Source organism: Mytilus galloprovincialis, chromosome 10, assembly GCF_965363235.1.
Source record: "Mytilus galloprovincialis chromosome 10, xbMytGall1.hap1.1, whole genome shotgun sequence".
Classification (NCBI taxonomy): Eukaryota; Metazoa; Mollusca; class Bivalvia; order Mytilida; family Mytilidae; genus Mytilus; species Mytilus galloprovincialis.
The window spans coordinates 73,133,602-73,156,996 of NC_134847.1; the positions used below are offsets into that span (position 1 = coordinate 73,133,602).

At 33.2% G+C, this 23,395-nt stretch overlaps 1 protein-coding gene across 7 annotated transcripts in view; it reads left to right on the top strand.

Moving 5' to 3' along the window:
• The window catches only part of LOC143048338 (potassium voltage-gated channel subfamily KQT member 1-like), a 110,788-nt gene that overhangs the window by 59,784 nt on the left and 27,609 nt on the right, over positions 1-23,395 (top strand). For 5 of the 7 annotated variants that reach the window (XM_076221969.1, XM_076221973.1, XM_076221970.1 and 2 more), the window contains 3 exons: positions 9,509-9,896; positions 10,426-11,056; positions 21,404-21,494. In XM_076221969.1, coding sequence (XP_076078084.1) covers positions 10,635-11,056; positions 21,404-21,494 — 513 coding nt within the window. In that variant the 5' untranslated portion in view covers positions 9,509-9,896; positions 10,426-10,634. The remainder of the gene's footprint in view (positions 1-9,508; positions 9,897-10,425; positions 11,057-21,403; positions 21,495-23,395) is intronic. The other 2 variants (XM_076221974.1, XM_076221975.1) reach the window with 1 other exon arrangement.

The following is a 23,395-nucleotide window of genomic DNA, read 5'->3' on the forward strand; positions in this document are numbered from 1 at the left end:
ACAAACCCAACATAGAAAACCAAAGACTGAGCTACACAAACCCAACATAGAAAACCAAAGACTGAGCTACACAAACCCAACATAGAAAACCAAAGACTGAGCTACACAAACCCAACATAGAAAACCAAAGACTGAGCTACACAAACCCAACATAGAAAACCAAAGACCGAGCTACACAAACCCAACATAGAAAACTAAAGACCGAGCTACACAAACCCAACATAGAAAACCAAAGACCGAGCTACACAAACCCAACATAGAAAACCAAAGACCGAGCTACACAAACCCAACATAGAAAACCAAAGACCGAGCTACACAAACCCAACATAGAAAACCAAAGACTGAGCAACACAAACCCAACATAGAAAACCAAAGACTGAGCTACACAAACCCAACATAGAAAACCAAAGACTGAGCTACACAAACCCAACATAGAAAACCAAAGACTGAGCTACACAAACCCAACATAGAAAACCAAAGACTGAGCTACACAAACCCAACATAGAAAACCAAAGACTGAGCAACACAAACCCAACATAGAAAACCAAAGACTGAGCTACACAAACCCAACATAGAAAACCAAAGACTGAGCTACACAAACCCAACATAGAAAACCAAAGACTGAGCTACACAAACCCAACATAGAAAACCAAAGACTGAGCTACACAAACCCAACATAGAAAACCAAAGACTGAGCTACACAAACCCAACATAGAAAACTAAAGACTGAGCTACACAAACCCAACATAGAAAACTAAAGACTGAGCTACACAAACCCAACATAGAAAACCAAAGACTGAGCTACACAAACCCAACATAGAAAACCAAAGACTGAGCAACACAAACCCAACATAGAAAACCAAAGACTGAGCTACACAAACCCAACATAGAAAACCAAAGACTGAGCTACACAAACCCAACATAGAAAACCAAAGACTGAGCTACACAAACCCAACATAGAAAACCAAAGACTGAGCTACACAAACCCAACATAGAAAACCAAAGACTGAGCTACACAAACCCAACATAGAAAACCAAAGACTGAGCTACACAAACCCAACATAGAAAACCAAAGACTGAGCTACACAAATCCAACATAGAAAACCAAAGACCGAGCTACACAAACCCAACATAGAAAACTAAAGACCGAGCTACACAAACCCAACATAGAAAACCAAAGACTGAGCAACACAAACCCAACATAGAAAACCAAAGACTGAGCTACACAAACCCAACATAGAAAACCAAAGACTGAGCTACACAAACCCAACATAGAAAACCAAAGACTGAGCTACACAAATCCAACATAGAAAACCAAAGACCGAGCTACACAAACCCAACATAGAAAACTAAAGATCGAGCTACACAAACCCAACATAGAAAACCAAAGACCGAGCTACACAAACCCAACATAGAAAACCAAAGACCGAGCTACACAAACCCAACATAGAAAACCAAAGACCGAGCTACACAAACCCAACATAGAAAACCAAAGACTGAGCTACACAAACCCAACATAGAAAACCAAAGACTGAGCTACACAAACCCAACATAGAAAACCAAAGACTGAGCTACACAAACCCAACATAGAAAACCAAAGACTGAGCTACACAAACCCAACATAGAAAACCAAAGACTGAGCAACACAAACCCAACATAGAAAACCAAAGACTGAGCTACACAAACCCAACATAGAAAACCAAAGACTGAGCTACACAAACCCAACATAGAAAACCAAAGACTGAGCTACACAAACCCAACATAGAAAACCAAAGACTGAGCTACACAAACCCAACATAGAAAACCAAAGACTGAGCTACACAAACCCAACATAGAAAACCAAAGACTGAGCTACACAAACCCAACATAGAAAACCAAAGACTGAGCTACACAAACCCAACATAGAAAACCAAAGACTGAGCTACACAAACCCAACATAGAAAACCAAAGACTGAGCAACACAAACCCAACATAGAAAACCAAAGACTGAGCTACACAAACCCAACATAGAAAACCAAAGACTGTGCTACACAAACCCAACATAGAAAACCAAAGACTGAGCTACACAAACCCAACATAGAAAACCAAAGACCGAGCTACACAAACCCAACACAGAAAACTAAAGACTGAGCTACACAAACCCAACATAGAAAACCAAAGACTGAGCTACACAAACCCAACATAGAAAACCAAAGACTGAGCTACACAAACCCAACATAGAAAACCAAAGACTGAGCTACACAAACCCAACATAGAAAACCAAAGACTGAGCTACACAAACCCAACATAGAAAACCAAAGACTGAGCAACACAAACCCAACCTAAGACAGGAATTGATCTCTAACAGGTGCTCTCAAAGGGTTAGTAGATCCTGCTTCACATGAGACATGTACAGTCATGTTACTCTGATAAAATTAATTGTTAAGTTATATCAATTAACCTTTATTAGTGGATGGTAATTGAATCTCAGACTAACTGGTATATTATCATAAGATATCACCACAATCTTGGAACAAATAGACTTTCTGAAAGACTTTCTAGTATAGATTTTGATTGTATTTGTAAACCAGAGCTTCCACCTATAAAATATCTTACTTTGGTCCATATTTGTTGTAATATTGTATTATTTCTGTCTAGATAAGCCAGATGTGATCCATTCTCATAATCAGGCATTCAAATTGAATTTCCCAATGACAAAATTTATGATCTACTGAAAAATAAACTGCAAATAAAATATTGATAGCATTGGATTTATGGTCTAAATATATTGTGACAGTCTATGTATGTCATAGACAACATCTGTTACAAGATTATGGTTTTTGTAAGTCAACCAAAGTACAAATGTCCATTTATATGATGGAGAGAAAAAAGGACACATATAGTAAACTCATTGGTGGCCAGATATTGGAGCATGCTTATAGCCAGCCATTTATTCATGCTAGTTTATATATAGAGTTATAAATAGTAAACTAATAAATAATGAAATAATGCTTTATTTAGAATTGGCATAATATACAAACAAGGACATACAATTCATAAAGTACTGTTGTGTTGTTAACCGACATAATGTAATAGATTTGTTGCAGATTTTTACAGTAATTTTGCAATGTATTCTCTGCCATACTAGGCTATGTAGGTCTGAAACTACAGGAAGAACATATATGCATTCAGTGAATTACACTTTATACTTAAATCATTAACTGGACCTTCTAAAATTGTGGGCTTAGAGCATTGTTAGTCATTTATAATTTGTCAGATGTTCAGCTAGAAATATTAAAGGCCACAATATTGTCAGAACATCAGTATTCACACTGATCACAGTTGATCAAAACTATAAAATCTTGTAGAATTTTCTCTTTTGAGCGATATATATATTCATGCCCAAAATCTATACTTCCAATAATTGGTTATAACATATTTAATTGCATTTTTTTTTTTCATATTCATAACTATCCCAAAACAATGAATTGACGGAAATGAAATACAATGGTCCAGTAAACAATGCATTACCTAATTATATCCTTTAAATTGATAAGCTCTGGGAGATGTCTAAGGCAAAATCATTTTTAAAAAGTAAAATTTGATCATCTGAAAAGCCTACTCATAAGATATTTATAAGTTTGAAGATAAGGCTTACAGACTTATATGAGCACTTAAATAACATAATCAATAAAAAATAATCTTTGGAAATAATTGCATCAGTTTTGTCAGAGCCTAAATTTAATTTGAAAAATTGAATCACTTAGCTTAGAAAGAAGAAACAACTTATTTGTACCTAGAACATACCATTTTACACTCAGTTTAAAGAGTGTGGGTTTCTTGTTATTTTGTAAGAATTTCTAATATTATAATTCAGCAGGAAAAAAACTTTAAGGGAATCTGAAATCATTACAAGATGTGGAAAATTGGTCTTTGAGAAAACAATCCGACACACTTAGATTTAACAAATTTCAGGTAAATGTACAGCTGTCAACAATGAGCACATTCCAGTTATATAGTCCCCTATGCATGTTTTAGTTTTATAAACGCAAGGCCTCTATCTTTTTGTGTAGGGACCTGTCTAGCATAGAAGACTGTATGTTGACCTCTGATCTTTTTGTATAGGGACCTATCTAGTGTTGAAGACTGTATGTTGACCAGTCTGATCTTATTGTATAGGGACCTGTCTAGTGTTGAAGACAGTATGTTGACCTCTGATCTTTTTGTATAGAGACCTGTCTAGTGTTGAAGACTGTATGTTGACCTCTGATCTTTTTGTATAGAGACCTGTCTAGTGTTGAAGACTGTATGTTGACCTCTGATCTTTTTGTATAGGCACCTGTCTAGTGTTGAAGACTGTATGTTGACCAGTCTGATCTTATTGTATAGGGACCTGTCTAGTGTTGAAGACAGTATGTTGACCTCTGATCTTATTGTATAGGGACCTGTCTAGTGTTGAAGACAGTATGTTGACCTCTGATCTTATTGTATAGGGACCTATCTAGTGTTGAAGACAGTATGTTGACCTCTGATCTTTTTGTATAGAGACCTGTCTAGTGTTGAAGACTGTATGTTGCCCTCTGATCTTTTTGTATAGAGACCTGTCTAGTGTTGAAGACTGTATGTTGACCTCTGATCTTTTTGTATAGAGACCTGTCTAGTGTTGAAGACTGTATGTTGACCTCTGATCTTTTTGTATAGAGACCTGTCTAGTGTTGAAGACAGTATGTTGACCTCTGATCTTATTGTATAGAGACCTGTCTAGTGTTGAAGACAGTATGTTGACCTGATCTTTTTGTATAGGGACCTGTCTAGTGTAGAAGACTGTATGTTGACCTCTGATCTTTTTGTATAGAGACCTGTCTAGTGTTGAAGACAGTATGTTGACCTCTGATCTTTTTGTGTAGGGACCTGTCTAGCGTTGAAGACTGTATGTTGCCCTCTGACCTTTTTGTATAGGGACCTTTCTAGTGTTGAAGACTGTATGTTGACCTCTGATCTTATTGTATAGGCACCTGTCTAGTGTTGAAGACTGTATGTTGACCAGTCTGATCTTATTGTATAGGGACCTGTCTACTGTTGAAGACAGTATGTTGACCTCTGATCTTTTTGTATAGAGACCTGTCTAATGTAGAAGACTGTATGTTGACCTCTGATCTTTTTGTATAAGGACCTGTCTAGTGTTGAAGACTGTATGTTGCCCTCTGATCTTTTTGTATAGAGACCTGTCTAGTGTTGAAGACTGTATGTTGACCTCTGATCTTTTTGTATCAGGACCTGTCTAGTGTTGAAGACTGTATGTTGACCTCTGATCTTTTTGTATAGAGACCTGTCTAGTGTTGAAGACTGTATGTTGACCTCTGATCTTTTTGTATAGAGACCTGTCTAGTGTTGAAGACAGTATGTTGACCTTTGATCTTTTTGTGTAGGGACCTGTCTAGCGTTGAAGACTGTATGTTGCCCTCTGACCTTTTTGTATAGGGACCTTTCTAGTGTTGAAGACTGTATGTTGACCTCTGATCTTATTGTATAGGCACCTGTCTAGTGTTGAAGACTGTATGTTGACCAGTCTGATCTTATTGTATAGGGACCTGTCTAGTGTTGAAGACAGTATGTTGACCTCTGATCTTTTTGTATAGAGACCTGTCTAGTGTTGAAGACCGTATGTTGACGTCTGATCTTTTTGTGTAGGGACCTGTCTAGCGTTGAAGACTTTATGTTGCCCTCTGACCTTTTTGTATAGGGACCTTTCTAGTAATGAAGACTGTATGTTGACCTCTGATCTTATTGTATAGGCACTTGTCTAATGTGGAAGACAGCATGTTGACCTCTGATCTTTTTGTACAGGCACCTGTCTAGTATTGAAGACTGTATGTTTCCCCTGACCTTTTTGTATAGAGACCTGTCTAGTGTTGAAGACTGTATGTTGCCCTCTGATCTTTTTGTATAGAGACCTGTCTAGTGTTGAAGACTGTATGTTGCCCTCTGATCTTTTTGTATAGGGACCTTTCTAGTGTTGAAGACTGTATGTTGACCAGTCTGATCTTATTGTATAGAGACCTGTCTAGTGTTGAAGACTGTATGTTGACCAGTCTGATCTTATTGTATAGGGACCTGTCTAGTGTTGAAGACAGTATGTTGACCTCTGATCTTATTGTATAGGGACCTGTCTAGTGTTGAAGACAGTATGTTGACCTCTGATCTTATTGTATAGGGACCTATCTAGTGTTGAAGACAGTATGTTGACCTCTGATCTTTTTGTATAGAGACCTGTCTAGTGTTGAAGACTGTATGTTGCCCTCTGATCTTTTTGTATAGAGACCTGTCTAGTGTTGAAGACTGTATGTTGACCTCTGATCTTTTTGTATAGAGACCTGTCTAGTGTTGAAGACTTTATGTTGCCCTCTGATATTTTTGTATAAGGACCTGTCTTAAATGTATAAGACTGCAAGTTTTCTTCTGACCTCTATTTGACTTTTATAAATGCTGGTCAGCCTAAATACACAAATTATGATATAGATTAAAAGTAATATGTTTTGCTTCTTTGATAGGTCAACAGTATTTAGTGTACCATGAATTAGATATTTTCTTTCTCAAAGCATGAATATTAATTATCCTGCAGTTTTTTGTTTCAAAAACTATTTCTATAGTATCAATAATCAAAAACCAAAACTATACTTATTGGTAAATATATTAAATTTCACTTCCTTTTGGTCATACTCATTTACGGTATATCAGATTGTTGTATCTTTTTTAGCCCAATATAGGTTCAAACTGAGGCTAGTATTATATTGATAAACAGGCTAGCATGTGGAAATAGTGGTTATCTGTATTGTATCCTCCTTTACTCTTCTGTTTCAACCCAGCTACCTGAAACTTCCCAAAGATTACAAACATGTTGAAGTTGTGTCAACTGCAAATAAGGAATATTTAAAAAAAATTTCCTTGTATTTTTTCATTGTAATTTATAAAAGACAGTTGCAATTTTGTGTAAATATGTTCCATTAAAAAAAAAAGTCTTATAGTTTGAAATTGTACATACAAAAAAAAGTCTTAATAATTTGAAATTGTACATACAAAAAAAAATCAGAAAAATTCATTCACCTTTAAAAGATGTAACATGCTGTTGCAAGGTTTACATTATGCATTATTCATAGAACAAGTTCAAACTTTCCTAACTGAATGAATTCTTTTTTGTCTGACATGGTTTTTTTCATTATGAATTTTATTGTACAGGAACAGTTTAACTCATGTTGCTACATTTTTACATTATTTGTATTAAAATACAATCCAATGTTTCTAAATATAGTTCTTTTTTAATACCTGTTCATCTGTACATTAATGTTTTTCCCTCCTTTTTCATGAAAACCACTGAATAGAAAGAAACTAAAGTGGCAGAACATACTTTATAAGGTCATTTCCAAGTTAATGACTTTTTATGCACCTACCATAGTAGAGGGGCATTATGTTTTCTGGTCTGTGCCTCCGTTCGTCCGTCCGGTTAAAGTTTTTGGTCGAGGTAGTTTTTGATGAAGCTGAACTCCAATCAACTTGAAACTTAATACACATGTTCCCCATGATATGATCTTTCCAATTTTAATGCCAAATTATAGTTTTGACCCCAATTTCATGGTCCACTGAACATAGAAAATGATAGTGCAAAGTTCAGGTTAAAGTTTTTGGTCAAGGTAGTTTTGTGATGAAGTTAAAGTTACCTCAACTTGAAACTTAGTACACATGTTCCCTATGATATGATCTTTCTAATTTTAATTCCAAATTAAAGTTTTGACCCCAATTTCACGGTCCACTGAACATAGAAAATGATAGTGGGAGTGGGGCATCCATGTACTATGGACACATTCTTGTTCTTTTTAGACCTGATGAAGTGAAATAAAAATAACCTTGCATGAAAGTGCTTTAACAAATAGAGAACAGTTGAAGTTTAATGTGATAATATAATTTTCATTGAAGGTAAATTAAACAAGTATTAAATAATTGTTGCCAGCTGGAAATTCAAAATGGCCACCAGTGGTAGTAAGAATTCATGGGGAATATTCAGTTATAAACTTTTACAGCAATTATACATTGGGATGTTTTGAGAAGGGAGAATTAACCAAAATGACCCTTTATTTTCCACAACATTGCATTATTATGATAACCCCTCTTAATTTCCTCGTTGCTCATAAAACTAACACTGTAAAATTGTAGCAGTACAGAAAAGACGTCTAGAACAAATCTCACAAAACAATCAAACTCACAGAAAAATGGAACATATAAAAAAGAAGATGTGGTATGATTGCCAATGAGACAACTATCCACAAAAGACCAAAATGACACACACATTAACAACTATAGGTCACTGTACGTCTTTCAACAATGAGCAAAGCCCATACCGCATAGTCAGCTATAAAAGGCCCCAATAAGACAATGTAAAACAATTCAAACGAGAAAACTAACGGCCTTAATTATGTTAAAAAAAAAATGAACGAAAAACAAATATGTAACACATAAACAAACGACAACCACTGAATTACAGGCTCCTGACTTGGGACAGGCACATACATAAATAATGTGGCGGGGTTAAACATGTTTCAGTATGTTATTTCTGTTTACTTTATTTGTTGGAGGATAAAACTCTCTCAGTAGCCTGTTGACAGAGAATTGGTGTATTTACCCTATGACACTTATCTTAGATTTCTTACTTCTGTACATGGTTAATTTATATTTCAACAGTTGATTTCCATAGGGATGGAGCCATTTATTCATATCTTTGATCCTTTATATGTCAAGCTCTCACAATAAAAGTCCTCAGTGTATTCATGAACAAACTTAATGGGGAATTTGATTTTGACTTCTTTCATATGACATGAAAACAACACATGAAGAATCTTTTTTTGGGCTTATATTTAAATGTAATACCACCAAATCATAATGTCGCATCCAGTTGCATGCAAAAATGGTCTGACAAAAAATATTCCCTTGAATTTGGCAGTTGTAGGAAATTAGTATTTTTTATTTGGTGTTTCTATGGAATATTTTGGAAAACTTTAAGTAACATGTTTACTGTAATAAGCTTGTACACAGGAAAAAAAGGGGTTGACATTTGATTGGTTAACTTTTTAAGGGTGGTTCTTTTCTTATGAAATGAAATGAAAATTAATGTTCTGTGAAATTTTGTCTTTAGTATATATACTGGACAGGATAAAACTTTACTTATGTCAAGTATTTTTTTATTTGAAACAAAGATAAATTCTGCACATTTTTTGAAAAGTGCCAATTTAACAAAGATTAAGTTGGGAAAATCAATGGTAGAAATATACCGTTATTATTATTTACTAATTATTAGCAGGAATATGAAAGAAAAAAATCCAAGTTATATAAAATGAATTGTGTGTAAATATAATATTATTGCTATGATAATTATAGTATTCCCTGTGGGCAGTTACGGATACTTATTTGGTCAGATTTCACAGAATATAAATGCCTGATTATTATACCTAAAACAATATTTTTCTTTTGTGTTTTGCAGACGCTGAAGCCATTAGAGTTTGATTCACGTATTTTCTGTCTGTGATGACAACAGTAATATGATCTGTCATCAAATGAAACAGTTTGACGAATTATAGATTTCTGACAGTCGGAAGAGGCAAATAATGTTATTTTGTTATCAATATGAACAAATTTCTCTTCATTTCATTGCAATAATGGCACTACTATAAATTATCTGCACTCAATTTTCAATGGATTGAATTAGACTAGGATTGAAATAAATCATGGAATATTATATTGGAACTAAACTTGATGTAACAATTATACTTGTACTGAATGTGTAGTAGCCAGACTTTACAGTGTAGAATATTATTGTCATTTGATGGGAACAGTAGCGTTATTGCATTAGTAAAGAAAATATATCTTGTGTAAGTTGAAAGGTTTACATTTTAAATATAAAACAGAAATTTTTATCTGTGCAAAATCAAGAGAGATCTTTATTTATAATTGATAAATTTATTTATTTTAAGAAGACAGTTTTATTTGGTTAAGTAGATTGTCTGATATGATTCAAAGATCCCTCCTTATGCAATGCCAATGGTATATGTTTAAATGATTATCTGGGAATATACTATTTGTAAGAAACAATATTATGATACAAAAAAAAACACCAAAAAGCAAATATTAGAGAATATCATGTATGTCAAATGCAAAATTATGACAATACACAAAAAAATGAATTTCATATATGTTGAAATAGATGGGTGGAATATATGCTAATTATGTATGATGCAATATTTTGATAATAAAAAAAAAAAAGACATTTTTTGAAATGGTTGTCAAGGAATGTCATGTATATGTGAGATACAATATGAAGCTAAGAACAAGATAAAAAGATTAGGCATCACATATTACTAATTACTATTTTGTACTAACTTTCTGTATTTATCTTTCTAGTGGTTTGTAGAGGACATTTTTACCAGCTGGTGTTTAATTGATAGGCTGTCATTATCAGAGAGGAAACACACTAAAGATAATCAGGGAAAAGTGAAAGAAACAGTAAATATTTTGAAATTAGAAGCCAGTATTGAGAAATGTTGATTACAATAATAGAAGCACACTACCCATAATAATGTGATTAACTTAATCAGCTGATCAATTACAGCATGTCGATTACAATGGGAACTAACAGTTCTCCTAGTCGCCTGTGTAACAAATCACAGAATATAGAACTAGAGCAATTAGCATCAGGTCGGGATAAAAATACATGTGATTCTGAGAGAGGTACGGCAGATACTGAGGCAGATTCTCCGTTATTGGATAAAGAGACCTCGTACTCTAATCAGGAAAAATGGGACAAGGAAATGCAGTATGAACCACGTCAATCAGGAGAGGACACTGCAGGTCAGGAGGGGTCAAATTCTGCATGGATGCAATTTAAACCAGTGATGACACAAATGAACAAAGTGATTCAAGAAAAGTATAGATATAAACCTAAACCTGTGGCAAAGTTATCGTTACAAAATAAAGTGTATAACTTTCTAGAGAGACCTACTGGGTGGAAATGTTTTATATATCACTTCACTGTGTAAGTATCTATCTACTCATCTAACTTAATGAAAAGTGACAGTAAACCCAAACAAAAAAGTGGTTGAGTAATGACATCTAGAAATACCATACTTTTTTAACAGTAAGTAAGTTTTTATCCTATATTATGCAACTATTAGGAAAATGTATGTTTGTGTAAAATTTTTATGATAAAGCTTTGGGAAATTGTATTCAGTTATAAACTTTTAAAGCAATTATATATTGGGATGTTTTGAGAAAGGAAAACTAACCTAAATGAATATCGAGAAATTTGTATTTTTTTTAGAGCAAAATGATAATCTTACATAAAATATATAAAAAGAAGGAAGACTGGAAACTGCTGTTTATGATGTCTTGTGTGTTGAAGAACTTCTTAAATGATTAATGAAACAAAAGGATAGTTAATTAATCAACAATTTTCCTCATGTTTTGACAATTGTATCAGAACAGTAAAATGCCGTCTTAAAAAATTATCTCACAAAAGAAACCAAACTAACAGAAAAAGGTGGCAGTATTTTTTATCTATTTGCTTTATTTGTTGGATGATTCAACTTTGTCAGCAGCTCGTTGACAGAGAAATTTGTGTTTATCATATGACACTTTTAGCTTTGATTTCTTATTTCTATACATGGTTAACTGATATTTCAACAGTTGATTTCCATAGGGAAGGAGCCATTTATTCATATCTATGATCCTTTATTTGTCAAGCTCTCACAATAAAAGTCCTCAGTGTATTCTGTTGTTTTATTTGATAAGCTCCCACAACTGTAATTAAAGATTTTCAGTTTGCTAATTGAGTTTGGACTACTATTATGACTGCATTTTATATCATTTTGTGTTCCTTCAACCAATTATAGTATGAGGCAGGTGCTTCCTATGAAAAGAGACAAATAAGGAAGTTTATGTGGTATTGGTTCATTGTTGATATTTACTTTATATGGCCTTGGAACTGTAGATCAGAGAGGAAAATAGTATTGTGTCCAAAGTCCACCTTTCAAAAAAGTCAGACTTAGAAGTAATTAAATTAAATTGCATACATCTTTAAGTGAATTATAACATTTTCTTCAAAGTCTATGAAGGACTTTATAATATTTAGAATTACTACAAAGAAAAAAAATCCTCTCAGATCCTTTCAGGTTTGCAATGATTTGTGTTTTTCGAAATATTTCCCAATATCCCTTCTTTTCAATGAAATTCTTAGTCATTAAGACTGCTGTCAGAGAAATAAGTTATTGCGAAAAAATATTGGAGATTTACACATACATGTACTTCGAAGAGCAGAGTTAAAGATTGGGTTTACTGAATGTTATTGTTAAGTGATCCATCCATAGTTTACCAAATGTTGAAATAAGTAGTTTACACATTTTGAATAATTAGATGTCAGCATTAGAAGGATCAAGTTTCAAGCACACTCTTTTCTCAATTAATTTTAAGGTACATACTTGAGAAATTAAAGTTATTTACAAAATGTACAATTGATCATCAAAATAGAACTTAATCTATTTATAAGTTGCAGACCAAAAAGTTTTTTGTTATATTATTAGTCATTAAATATTTGCACATTCTCCTTTTTCATTAGCAAACATGCATTTTAAAGATTATGGATGATTTTTATTTGTTTATATTCTTGTGGGTAAATAATCTCTGGTGCTATTTTCAGATATAAGCAGTTCATTAGAAACACCTGGGTATGTCGTCTACCTTGTTGTCAGCAAGAAATGAACCCCAGTATTGATTTTACAACTGAAATACAATCAAATCTGTTGAATTAATTTTCATTTAAACTTGGCAGAAAAATAGAAAAAATGCTATTAAAAAATGATCAGTGCTCTTAGGAAGTGAAGTTGCAAGTGCATGGTAAGCGATGCAGATTAGACTTCTAGTTCACTGTGCAAAGCTAATGTTTATCTTCAAGGTTACAGAACAGGCCTAATGTAACAGTCAAGATCAGTGCAGTACCATTTGGCTTGTACTCTTTCACTTACAGCCATTTGATCTCTGGTGGCTATATATAGTTGTCTCATTGACAATTATATTAAATATTCTGAATTTTATGTGTAGTGTTGTTTCAAGGAAACAAATTGTGGAAAGGTTATTCTGGCCTAGAACTTTAAGATAATTACGAAAAACAGAATTCAAAGTAAATTAAACATTAATTGTTTGAATTCATTGTAAATATTGGATTACAGATGAGAGATTTGTTTACTGATTGTTAAGCCAGTAATTAGATTTTTTGGTATATATATTTATACACAAATAACTTGCTATTTACATTCTCTAATTATTGTCTTATCGCTCAGTTAAGCAAAAACAAATAATTCACCTGATTTGGCCTTTGTCATCTAAAATTAGTAAAAGAGAAGATTCTAAGATTCCAGCACATGGTGGATGTGTTTCTAATAAACTTCTACACAGCTGCCTCTGGTACCAGCATGTTTACAGAACTGTTTATCATACAACCAACATTATCTGATAATCTACCATTGTCCATGTCTAATTATAATTCTTGTGGGCAGAGCATGGGGCAGATTAAGATTAAACACTTGATTGACCTTGATTCAACTTTGGATTTACAGGTTTTGACCTTGATTCAACTTTGTACATGGTTTTAGGTTAGCTGAAATTCACATTATCTTGCAGATTGAAAGTATTTTTGGTTATTCCACATTCTTCTATTTTTATATAACACTGCATACAGTGCATTGACCCACACTTTTCATTGTCTATTTCCTTAATAATGCTGGGTGATAACTTCATTCCTCCAGTTAGGCTTTTTTAGTTAAATATTATTTTAACAAATGTAAGGACTAACTGCACACATTAAATGACTGGTCTGGGGTTATTTTACAGAAATTCTTGTAATTTCATTACCTTTACAAAAGGTCTTACTGTACTTAAATTGGGAAATCAAGTACGTTCAATTAACATTTGTTGAAGTAACTTAAAATCTATTATTGAATCCACCAACATTGTGGGGATCTGGGATCTACTATGAGAACATTCGTGCATTATAGAAGAGAATGAATTAAGTGAAAACGTCCAAGACTGCTCTGAATTCTGGTGACCTTCTCTAGGTTTTGCCTCAGCAATCAGAGCAATCCCAAACCAACATTTAATTAAGAATTGAATGCATCTTTTTGTAAATTTATTGGGGTGTAAAAGCGTTGACCGAAGTACATTTTGCATGAAGCGCAGAAGCGCTTCATTCTAAAAATGTGCGCACGGTCAACGCTTTTACAACCCTATAAAGTTACAAAAAGAAGCATTCAATACTTATAATAACATTTTTATGCCCCACCTACGATAGTTGAGGGGCATTATGTTTTCTGGTCTGTGCCTCCATTCGTCTGTCCATCCGTCTGTCTGTCCATCCGTCTGTCTGTCTGTTCCTCTGTTCGTCCGTCCGCTTCAGGTTAAAGTTTTTGGTCAAGGTAGTTTTTGAAGAAGTTGAAGTCCAATCAACTTGAAACTTAGTACACTTGTTCCCCATGATATGATCTTTCTAATTTTAATGCCAAATTATAGTTTTGACCCCAATTTCATGGTCCACTGAACATAGAAAATGATAGTGCGAAGTTCAGGTTAAAGTTTTTGGTCAAGGTAGTTTTTGATGAAGTTAAAGTTACATCAACTTGAAACTTAGTACACATGTTCCTTATGATATGATCTTTCTAATTTTAATTCCAAATTAAAGTTTTGACCCCAATTTCACGGTCCACTGAACATAGAAAATGATAGTGCGAGTGGGGCATTCGTGTACTATTGACACATTCTTGTTTAGCTATGATCATGAAAACACGAATTTTATATATTTTTTTATTTAATTCACCTGTGCACTTTATTGTTGGACCACGTGTTATCATGAATGAAAAGTTGTATTGAGTAATGCAATTGCTTACGGAATAACATGTGATGTGCAGTTAGCCAATCAGAATAAAGTATTATAATGAAACATACATCTTATGTAATTATTGTGCAATGCAATGTTGAACTGGTGGGGGAAAATGCATACACATCATCTATTTTATAGAAGGCTTAGATTCCTGATCACTCACTCCCATCCCCCATGATAATTCTACTGAATCCTATCAATATTATGTAAAACATTGCTGTTTCATTTAAACAAGGAGGAATCTCTTGGTGCATCATAACTCTACTTTTGTCTTCTTAATTATGAAATTTTTATAGAATCTAAAGTCATCGTGTTTTTTTCGTTTTTGGTAAAGCATCAAACAGAACTATGCAGTATTTTGACATTTGAACTGCTTTATAAATAGGACTGATGTGTATTCCATGTGGTCATATGTTTAACTTACTGGATAAACAGAGGCGGATTTAGAGGGGGTCCAAACTTTTGTGGGAAAAATTTGGTTGATTATATAGGGAATGACAGGAGCGGCCCCCTCTTAGGCAGTCAGTGGGCCTCCACTTACGAAATTTTTTGGATCCACCACTAATGAAACAACTTGAAAGCAAAACACCTTTTCTATTCAGGATGCAGAACTTTGATAAATGATTTGAAATATTGAAAACTAGAGAGGATAAATTCAATCATTGTTATTCAAACTGAGGTATTTAAAATGAATTACAGATAACTTCAATTCGAAAGGGTGCAGGAAATATTCATCTACAATGTAGATTGAAATTAGCAAGAGCCTACTAGTACATAGGCCACAACCCCTGAAATTGACGACATGATAGTTACTTAAAAGCATAGAAAGCTACTACAGTTTTGTTCAAAACTGCTTTGATATATATGAATAGTTCAAAGATGCCAGGACAGTAACATACCAAATGAGTTTCAGAAAGTAATGTACATGATGTAACAGATGCTAAACTGACAAACATGGTCAAACTGCCACGATTTGACTCTAAATATCAAAATGTTACTGGTCTAAAATTCTCCTATTTGTGGACAATCAGTGGACCCATGGGATGAGAAATATTTTTTCTTTAATCAAAGATAAATCTTTAAAACAGTTGATTGAAATGGAATTTGTAGTTGAGACGGTTAAGTGCCTGACTTAAATTTTAGAGGTGTTTGCAAAGGAATATTATTAGTTACATAGTGTGCTAGTGCCCCAATACGGTATAAATGGGGTCAGTAAATTCCATATGGGGTGAGAGCGAAGCTTGACTATCTTTAGTGTGAAATTTAGACAGGTGACCTATCGAAATGAGCATGTCTTCAATACTGTTCGCATTAAGAAACTTCATTCATTGATCCTACAAAAACAGATACCAGCAATAACAACTTATTAGGTTTAAATGTGTTTTATGAATTTATTTCAATCTTAATCAATAATTTCTGTTGAAACCTTTAAGATTTTTCCTCAGTACCGTTTTGTTTATAAGAAGGGACGCAACACCACTACTAACCGTGTATGGAATAAGCCCAGCTTCCTTGCTTACCTAATATGGAATATAAAGGGACGTAACTCCACTACTAACCGTGTATGAAATAAGCCCGCCTCCCTTCTTGCCTAATATGGAATATAAAGGGACGTAACTCCACTACTAACCGTGTATGGAATAAACCCCGCCTCCCTACTAACCTAATATCAATATACACCGTCTCCATGTGGACGCTTTTAACCAATCATATTCCTAGAAATGTATGGGAGGTAAGATAAGAGACAATTCATGATAAATGGCAAATTATTTCACAAGCTCATGCATCACCTTTTATAATCTCTGTTCAATTCAATCACATCTTGTGCAGATGGCCAGAGTTAGAGAATCTGAGCTTGACATATAAAAAATGTCAAGACAGCTGTTTTATTGATGAAGAAAACCTCTAAAAGTCTTTTCTTTTATAAGTGTTGTCCCTAGCTATTGTTATTGACCTAAACTCTATAATCTTTTAAATTCAGCTTTTTTAGGTTATATTCTTAAACACCTTTTGGCTTTACTAAGTTTAGAAGACCAGTAACTCTTTTCAAATTTTTCAAAAAAATTATCCTAAGTTATATTGAAATGTTTATAAATTAAGTGTATTTTTACTACAAAATTTGTTTTGTAAAAAAAAGCGACGGGTGTACATCGATCCCAAATTGAATTGTTATTGTTAGCTAGATTGTTATTTGAGAGAACTCATGTTTAAATCCATGTTTAAACACTTTTATCTGCATTTGATGTGACTATAATGTTAGAGAATATTGATGTTAATGTTCCTTCATTAAAATTACATGATCAGTTATTTTGTTTATCTTCATTTGTTCAAAATATAGAAATGTGTGTACTGTTTATAGAATTTAATTTTTGGAGAGCTGTTAAATTAATCATGTTGATAATATATTCCACATTTGTCAAACAATATCAAATTTTAATATTAGATCAGAAATGTATAAGCTTGTCTAAATTGTGTCAATACATTTGTGTGACTTGATAATTACTAAAAATTGTTTTATTGATTCAAATATAAAGTTCATCCTCTTTTAAAACTATGGGTAGATATCAAATCAAACAAACTACTGGCATTATATAACTCCAAAGGCCTTATCATTAGGCTAATGGTCCAGTGTGATATGAAGTACTGCCATTGTAACAGCAGGCCAGGCCAAAGGTCCAGCAACTACTGATTTAACTCACATGACTTAATGGTCCAGCATGAACTACTGGAATATAAATCACTTAACCTAATGGTCAAGCATGAACTACTGTTGATATAACTTACAGAGCATAATTGTCCAGCATTAACAACTGCTGTTATAACTTGCAAGGCCTAATGGTCCAGCATAAAATACTAGCATGATGGTCCAGCATTTACAAAAATGAGTTGACAACTCACCACACTCTATGGTCCAGCAAGAACAACTGCTGTTATTATTTCACCAGGCCAAATGGTCTGCCATGAACAACTGTTGTTATAACTCACTGGCCTTAATGGTCCAGCATGAACAACAACCATTTAAGCATAATACCAAGGTTACTTAAAGAAATTGTCTGGAAGTTTCAATAAACTAAACTGAAGTTTCAATAAACTAAACTTTAATAGTTAGATAGGAACTGAAAACATGGCTTCAAAAGAGGCCAACTGTTAAACAACACAGTGGCAGATCCAGCTGGGGGGGGGGGTCCCAACCCAGGACAAAGGGGGTTCCAACTATATGTCCCCATTCAAATGCATTGATCGCAATAAAAAAGGGGGGTTCCAACCCCCCCCCCCCCCCCCCCCCCCCCAACCCAACCCAACCCAACCCCCCTGGATCTGCCAATGCAACAGTACACAAAACACAACATGGAAAATTGAAGACTGAGCAACTCTTAACTCCACCAAAAGCTGTGGTGATCTCAGGTGCTGCAGAAGGGTAAGCAGATCGTACTCCACACATGGCACTAGTTGTGTTGCTGAAGTAAGTACAAACCCAGTACTAAGTCTTATTGGGAATGTAATATTTAGAGAGAAAAGGGGATAGGTTTGTAGTAATGACACCCACAATGGTGTCATACCCATTGTAATCTGTGAAATTCATAATGGTAAAAAAAATCCTGATGGCATCAAAATGTAGAGTTTAGTTCAGATCAGAACTTAATGTATTTCTTGATAACTTTGTGTAAAACTTGCTGTCATCAAGTAAAATGTCAGATGCTATGGAACGTACAAGGTAGAGATTCCAGATATTGTGAAGAGCAGAGAAGGAAGGATGATATTTCCATAGAAAATAAGATAATTTCTACGACTCAGTAACATATTTTATTCTGTAATTACAGTGATATTACTACATATATTTCATGCATTTTTTTTTAATGTTTTCATTAATTTGTAGTAAGTAGTGACATCTGATACAGAAAACATAAAATGCAATTGTAAATCAATTGATATGACTTGTTACATTGTTATCTTTAATGTCTGGAATATGATATATTATTGACACAAAGAAGAAAGTTTTACAAATTTACTATTTGTAATATTGATAGCCAATACTATAATAAATGGAACTCTTAAATTTCAAAGTGATTGATATTTTAATGTCACATTTGATGTTTTTAAAAGTATTGATTCTGCAGTATGATAAATACTTTGAGTTATCAATGTTTGAAAAGTAAATGTAGAATAGAATTATTAATGCCTTTTGTCCATGGGATACTGGTTTTATCTGCATTTCTTCCTTGATGTTTTTTCAAAATCAAAAAAAAAAAAGTTTGGCCTTTTTTATTGTCATTTTCCTGTAACTAATGAGCACTACAGTCTCCTTGGGGCCTCTTGTTTTAATGATTTCAATTCAAAACTGGCTGTATCTGCATTTGTTCCTGGATCTTTTTTTCAAGGGCTTTTTTTCTTGTCTTTTTCCTGTAACTAAGGAACACTTGAGTCTCCTTGGGGCCTCTGTTTTAATGATTTCATGTCCTATACTTACTTATGTAAGGTATTCATGAGGGATTTATGATTTATCAGGAATTTGATCCCAGTTGACCATATCTTGTGTTCATTATTGCTTCTAGTGATGTCATTTGAGGAAAATCAAGCTGGTGATCGAATTTTTATCAGAATTTTTATCAGTGATTTGATAGCAGATATTAACTTTATAGAATTAGCAATTACAGCTTAATAATAGTTTATATATACATCAATATATCATACTGATCAAGTCAATATTGGCTACTGTAACTATTGTTGTTATCTGACATTTCAATCATTTGATGATGGTTTGAGGCTTATTGTCTTTCTTATGTGTAATTTTATTTATCAGGGTAGATTTTAGATACCATTTTCACTATTATTGACAATTTGGTTCTAATATATTTTAACTTGTTAACTTGATGGATCATAAATAAAGATTTGACTTTGAAAAATACATCTTATCATTGTAGAACCTTTTTATAAAATGAGCATGTGATAAACAATAAATAAAGTTAATATATTGATTTGACAATATATAGATAGATAAAAGGATTCAATTACTTTCATATGTTAACACAGGGAGATTCTATCTCTAGGTTTCTGTAGGTTCTGCTGAATACAGAATAAACATTTTAGAGGAAGATAGATCTCCATGATATGTACCAAACATTCTATACTTTACAAAGTGATTTGAAGTTTCAGTGTAAAAGTAAAGATACGACTCAATTAGTTTTTGGTTTGCCATTGTCATTCAGATATTTTTTCCTACTATGATGCCTGTTAAGGCTCAGAAACTTTTGTCAAGATGTTAAAATTCTGTAATTTTTGCCATGTTTTCTCTTGACGCTATATAACAGTTATCTGTTGCTGTTTTGTCAACAATGCTGGCGTTCAGTTATCTTTTGCCAAATTGTTTTGTGTGGTGATGTCAGTATTTGTTATCTATTGTTAAGTCATATATTATGAGAGTTATCTTTTCCAATTCTCATGATGCCAATTTTGATATATTTTTCTCATGATGCCCAATGGTTAAATTAATTTTTTCATGTTTTGTCTGAATGCACAGGTTCAATCACTTTTTGCTCTTGTCATAATGTCCAAATTTATTTATCTTTTGCTATGTTTTGTCATATAAATAAAATGTCAGACTGAGAAACTCATTGTGAGTGCTAAATCATTTCTCTGACCTAAAACAGGACCAGAAGTGTAACATATATATAAGGCATTGGAACCAACATTTAGTCAGTTGGAGATGGCTTAACTCATCAGATGGGTGTGAAGCAACAACAAAAAGCTGAAAAAAAATGTGAAACGACAATAGACACAGATGAGTGCATGAATTATATTACAATATTTATCAACTCAAGATGGTTTTAAAAAAATAAGATAAGATTCTCTTATTTAAAATTTAGCATATCAAAATTGTAACATTGAGTGTTTTAAGAATTGATAAAAACTTTAATGGCAGAGGGGAAAAGTCATAGATAGATATAAGAAGATGTGGTATGAGTGCCAATGACACAACTCTCCCTCCATGTCACAATTTGTTAAAGAAAAACCATTACAGGTCATAGTACAGTCTACAACACGGATCCTTGGCTCACACCGAAGTGTAAGCTTTAAAGGGCCCCAAAAATTACAAGTGTAAAACCATTCAAACGGGAAAATCAACGGTCTAATCTATATAAAAAAATGAAAATCTGTTTCTCAAGTGATGTAATGCAAAAAGAATCATAAGAATGTTATTTTGAATTATATTTAATAAATCAATGTGTGGTGGATAACAAATTTATCCAACTGGTCAAAACTGGTTTAATTTGCTAAGAATGAATGAAACCTGTTACAGATTTTTATTCTTTATTTCAGTCAATTGCTTTTGAATAAGAATTTTGGTATGTTGGCCCAGGAACAATACAGATTATAAACAAGTGTAATTTTTGATGGCGGATGTTGTATATAGATGTCATACAAGCAAGATGTTTAAATATTTTGTTTGTTTTCCAGCTTCATGATGGTACTCATATGTTTGATATTTAGTGTACTGTCCACCATTGACCAGTATGAAGAGTTTGCCAATGAAACTTTGTTTTACATGGTAAGTCAAATTTCAGGGGTTAGAATGATTATGTTGAATAGATAGAGATACAACACACAGTCAAACTCAATGCTAAATGTGTCTCATATTGATACATGAAAAAGGAAACATTCAGGAGTCAGTTTCACAAAAATACTTGAGACTAAGATTGTTAGTAAGTCATGAACAACTCCGTATACTTACAATCAATCTTAGTCGTAAGTTTTTTTGTGAAATCGACTCCAGGACAAAAAAAGTTGCAACATTTCTATTTGCATTATTTCTTTCTATTAGATAATATTTGTGAAAAAAAGTTACAAAGAGTATAACTGTATTATTTATTTTTATACGCCCGTCAAAATTTTGACGGGACGTATTATGGTATACAAATGTCCGGTGTCCGTCCGTCTGTCCGTCTGTCCGTCTGTCCGTCTGTCCGGCGTAAACATGTCGCACCGTAACTTGAGAACGACTTATCCAAATTTCATGAAACTTTATGTAGTTGTTTCTTATGATGGTCAAATGATCTGTATACTTTTTGGTGAAAATAAGATTTAAACTTTTTGAGTTACGGCACTTTGTAACTAAAACAGGGGTGTGTTTTTTTTCACATGTCGCACCGTATCTCAAAAACGTTTCTTGATTATTGCTTAAAACTTTACACACTTCTTAGTTATATTAATCTTTATATCTGTATACTTTTTGGTGATGATTCAAAATTTCATTTTTGAGTTTTTGAGTATTTTGTAAAAAAGGGGGAGGGTTTTTTTACATGTCGCGCTGTATCTCAAAAACGATTTATGATTATTGCTTAAAACTTTACACACTTCTTTGTTATATTAATCTAAAGATCTGTATACTTTTTGGTGATGATTAAAAATTTCATTTTTGAGTTATTGAGTATTTTGTAAAAAAGGGGGAGGGTTTTTTTTCATGTCGTGCCGTATCTCAAAAACGATTTATGATTATTGCTTAAAACTTTACACACTTCTTTGTTATATTAATCTAAAGATCTGTATACTTTTTGGTGATGACTCAAAATTTTATTTTTGAGTTATTGAGTATTTTGTAAAAAAGGGGAGGGTTTTTTTTTTTTACATGTCGCACCGTATCTCAAAAACAATTTATGATTATTGCTTGAAACTGTACACACTTCTTTGTTATACTAATTTAAAGATCTGTATAATTTTTGGTTTGATTCAAAATTTTATTTTAGTGATATTTGTAAAAAAAAACAGGGTGGGGGGATTCACATGTCCCGCCGTGTCTCAAAAACAATAAATGGTTATTGCTTAAAACTTCCACACAAGACGTCGGGCGTATCATGCGCTCATGGCGCAGCTGTTTATTAAAAAAATAAATGACATCCATCGCATGTTCATGGGGATTCTGTAGTTGAGATACTTATCCAAGATTCAGTACAGTGTAATTCCTTGATATAAGTAGAGGTGAGAGTGGTTCCATTAAAAAGTAAAATCTTAAATCATATCTGTGCTTATTGAATCTTTTGTTTATTCAGACCTTTTATATAAAGCACTTAAAAGGCAAAAACAAGAAATGTGATAAAAAGGATAACAAAAGGATTTATAATGATTTTTACAATAACACGAAAATCTTAAAACATCTTGGATGCATTTTTAATAATAGTTAAGTACTTATAAGGCCTGATTCAAACTAAACAATTCTTAATAATATAGATTGTCTTAATGAGACCTAGACCTAAATAGAGACAACATTGTACAAAAAAGTACATCTTGTTTTGTTGCTTCTCTATATATAACTTCATGTATTACAGATCATAATTACAGATCATGTATTACAGATCATAATGCAAAATTGTAATAGCTTGATACATGAAGTAAAAGCTATTGAAAGACACAGCAGACAAACCTGAAAAATAGATAGATATGTATATGAAAATT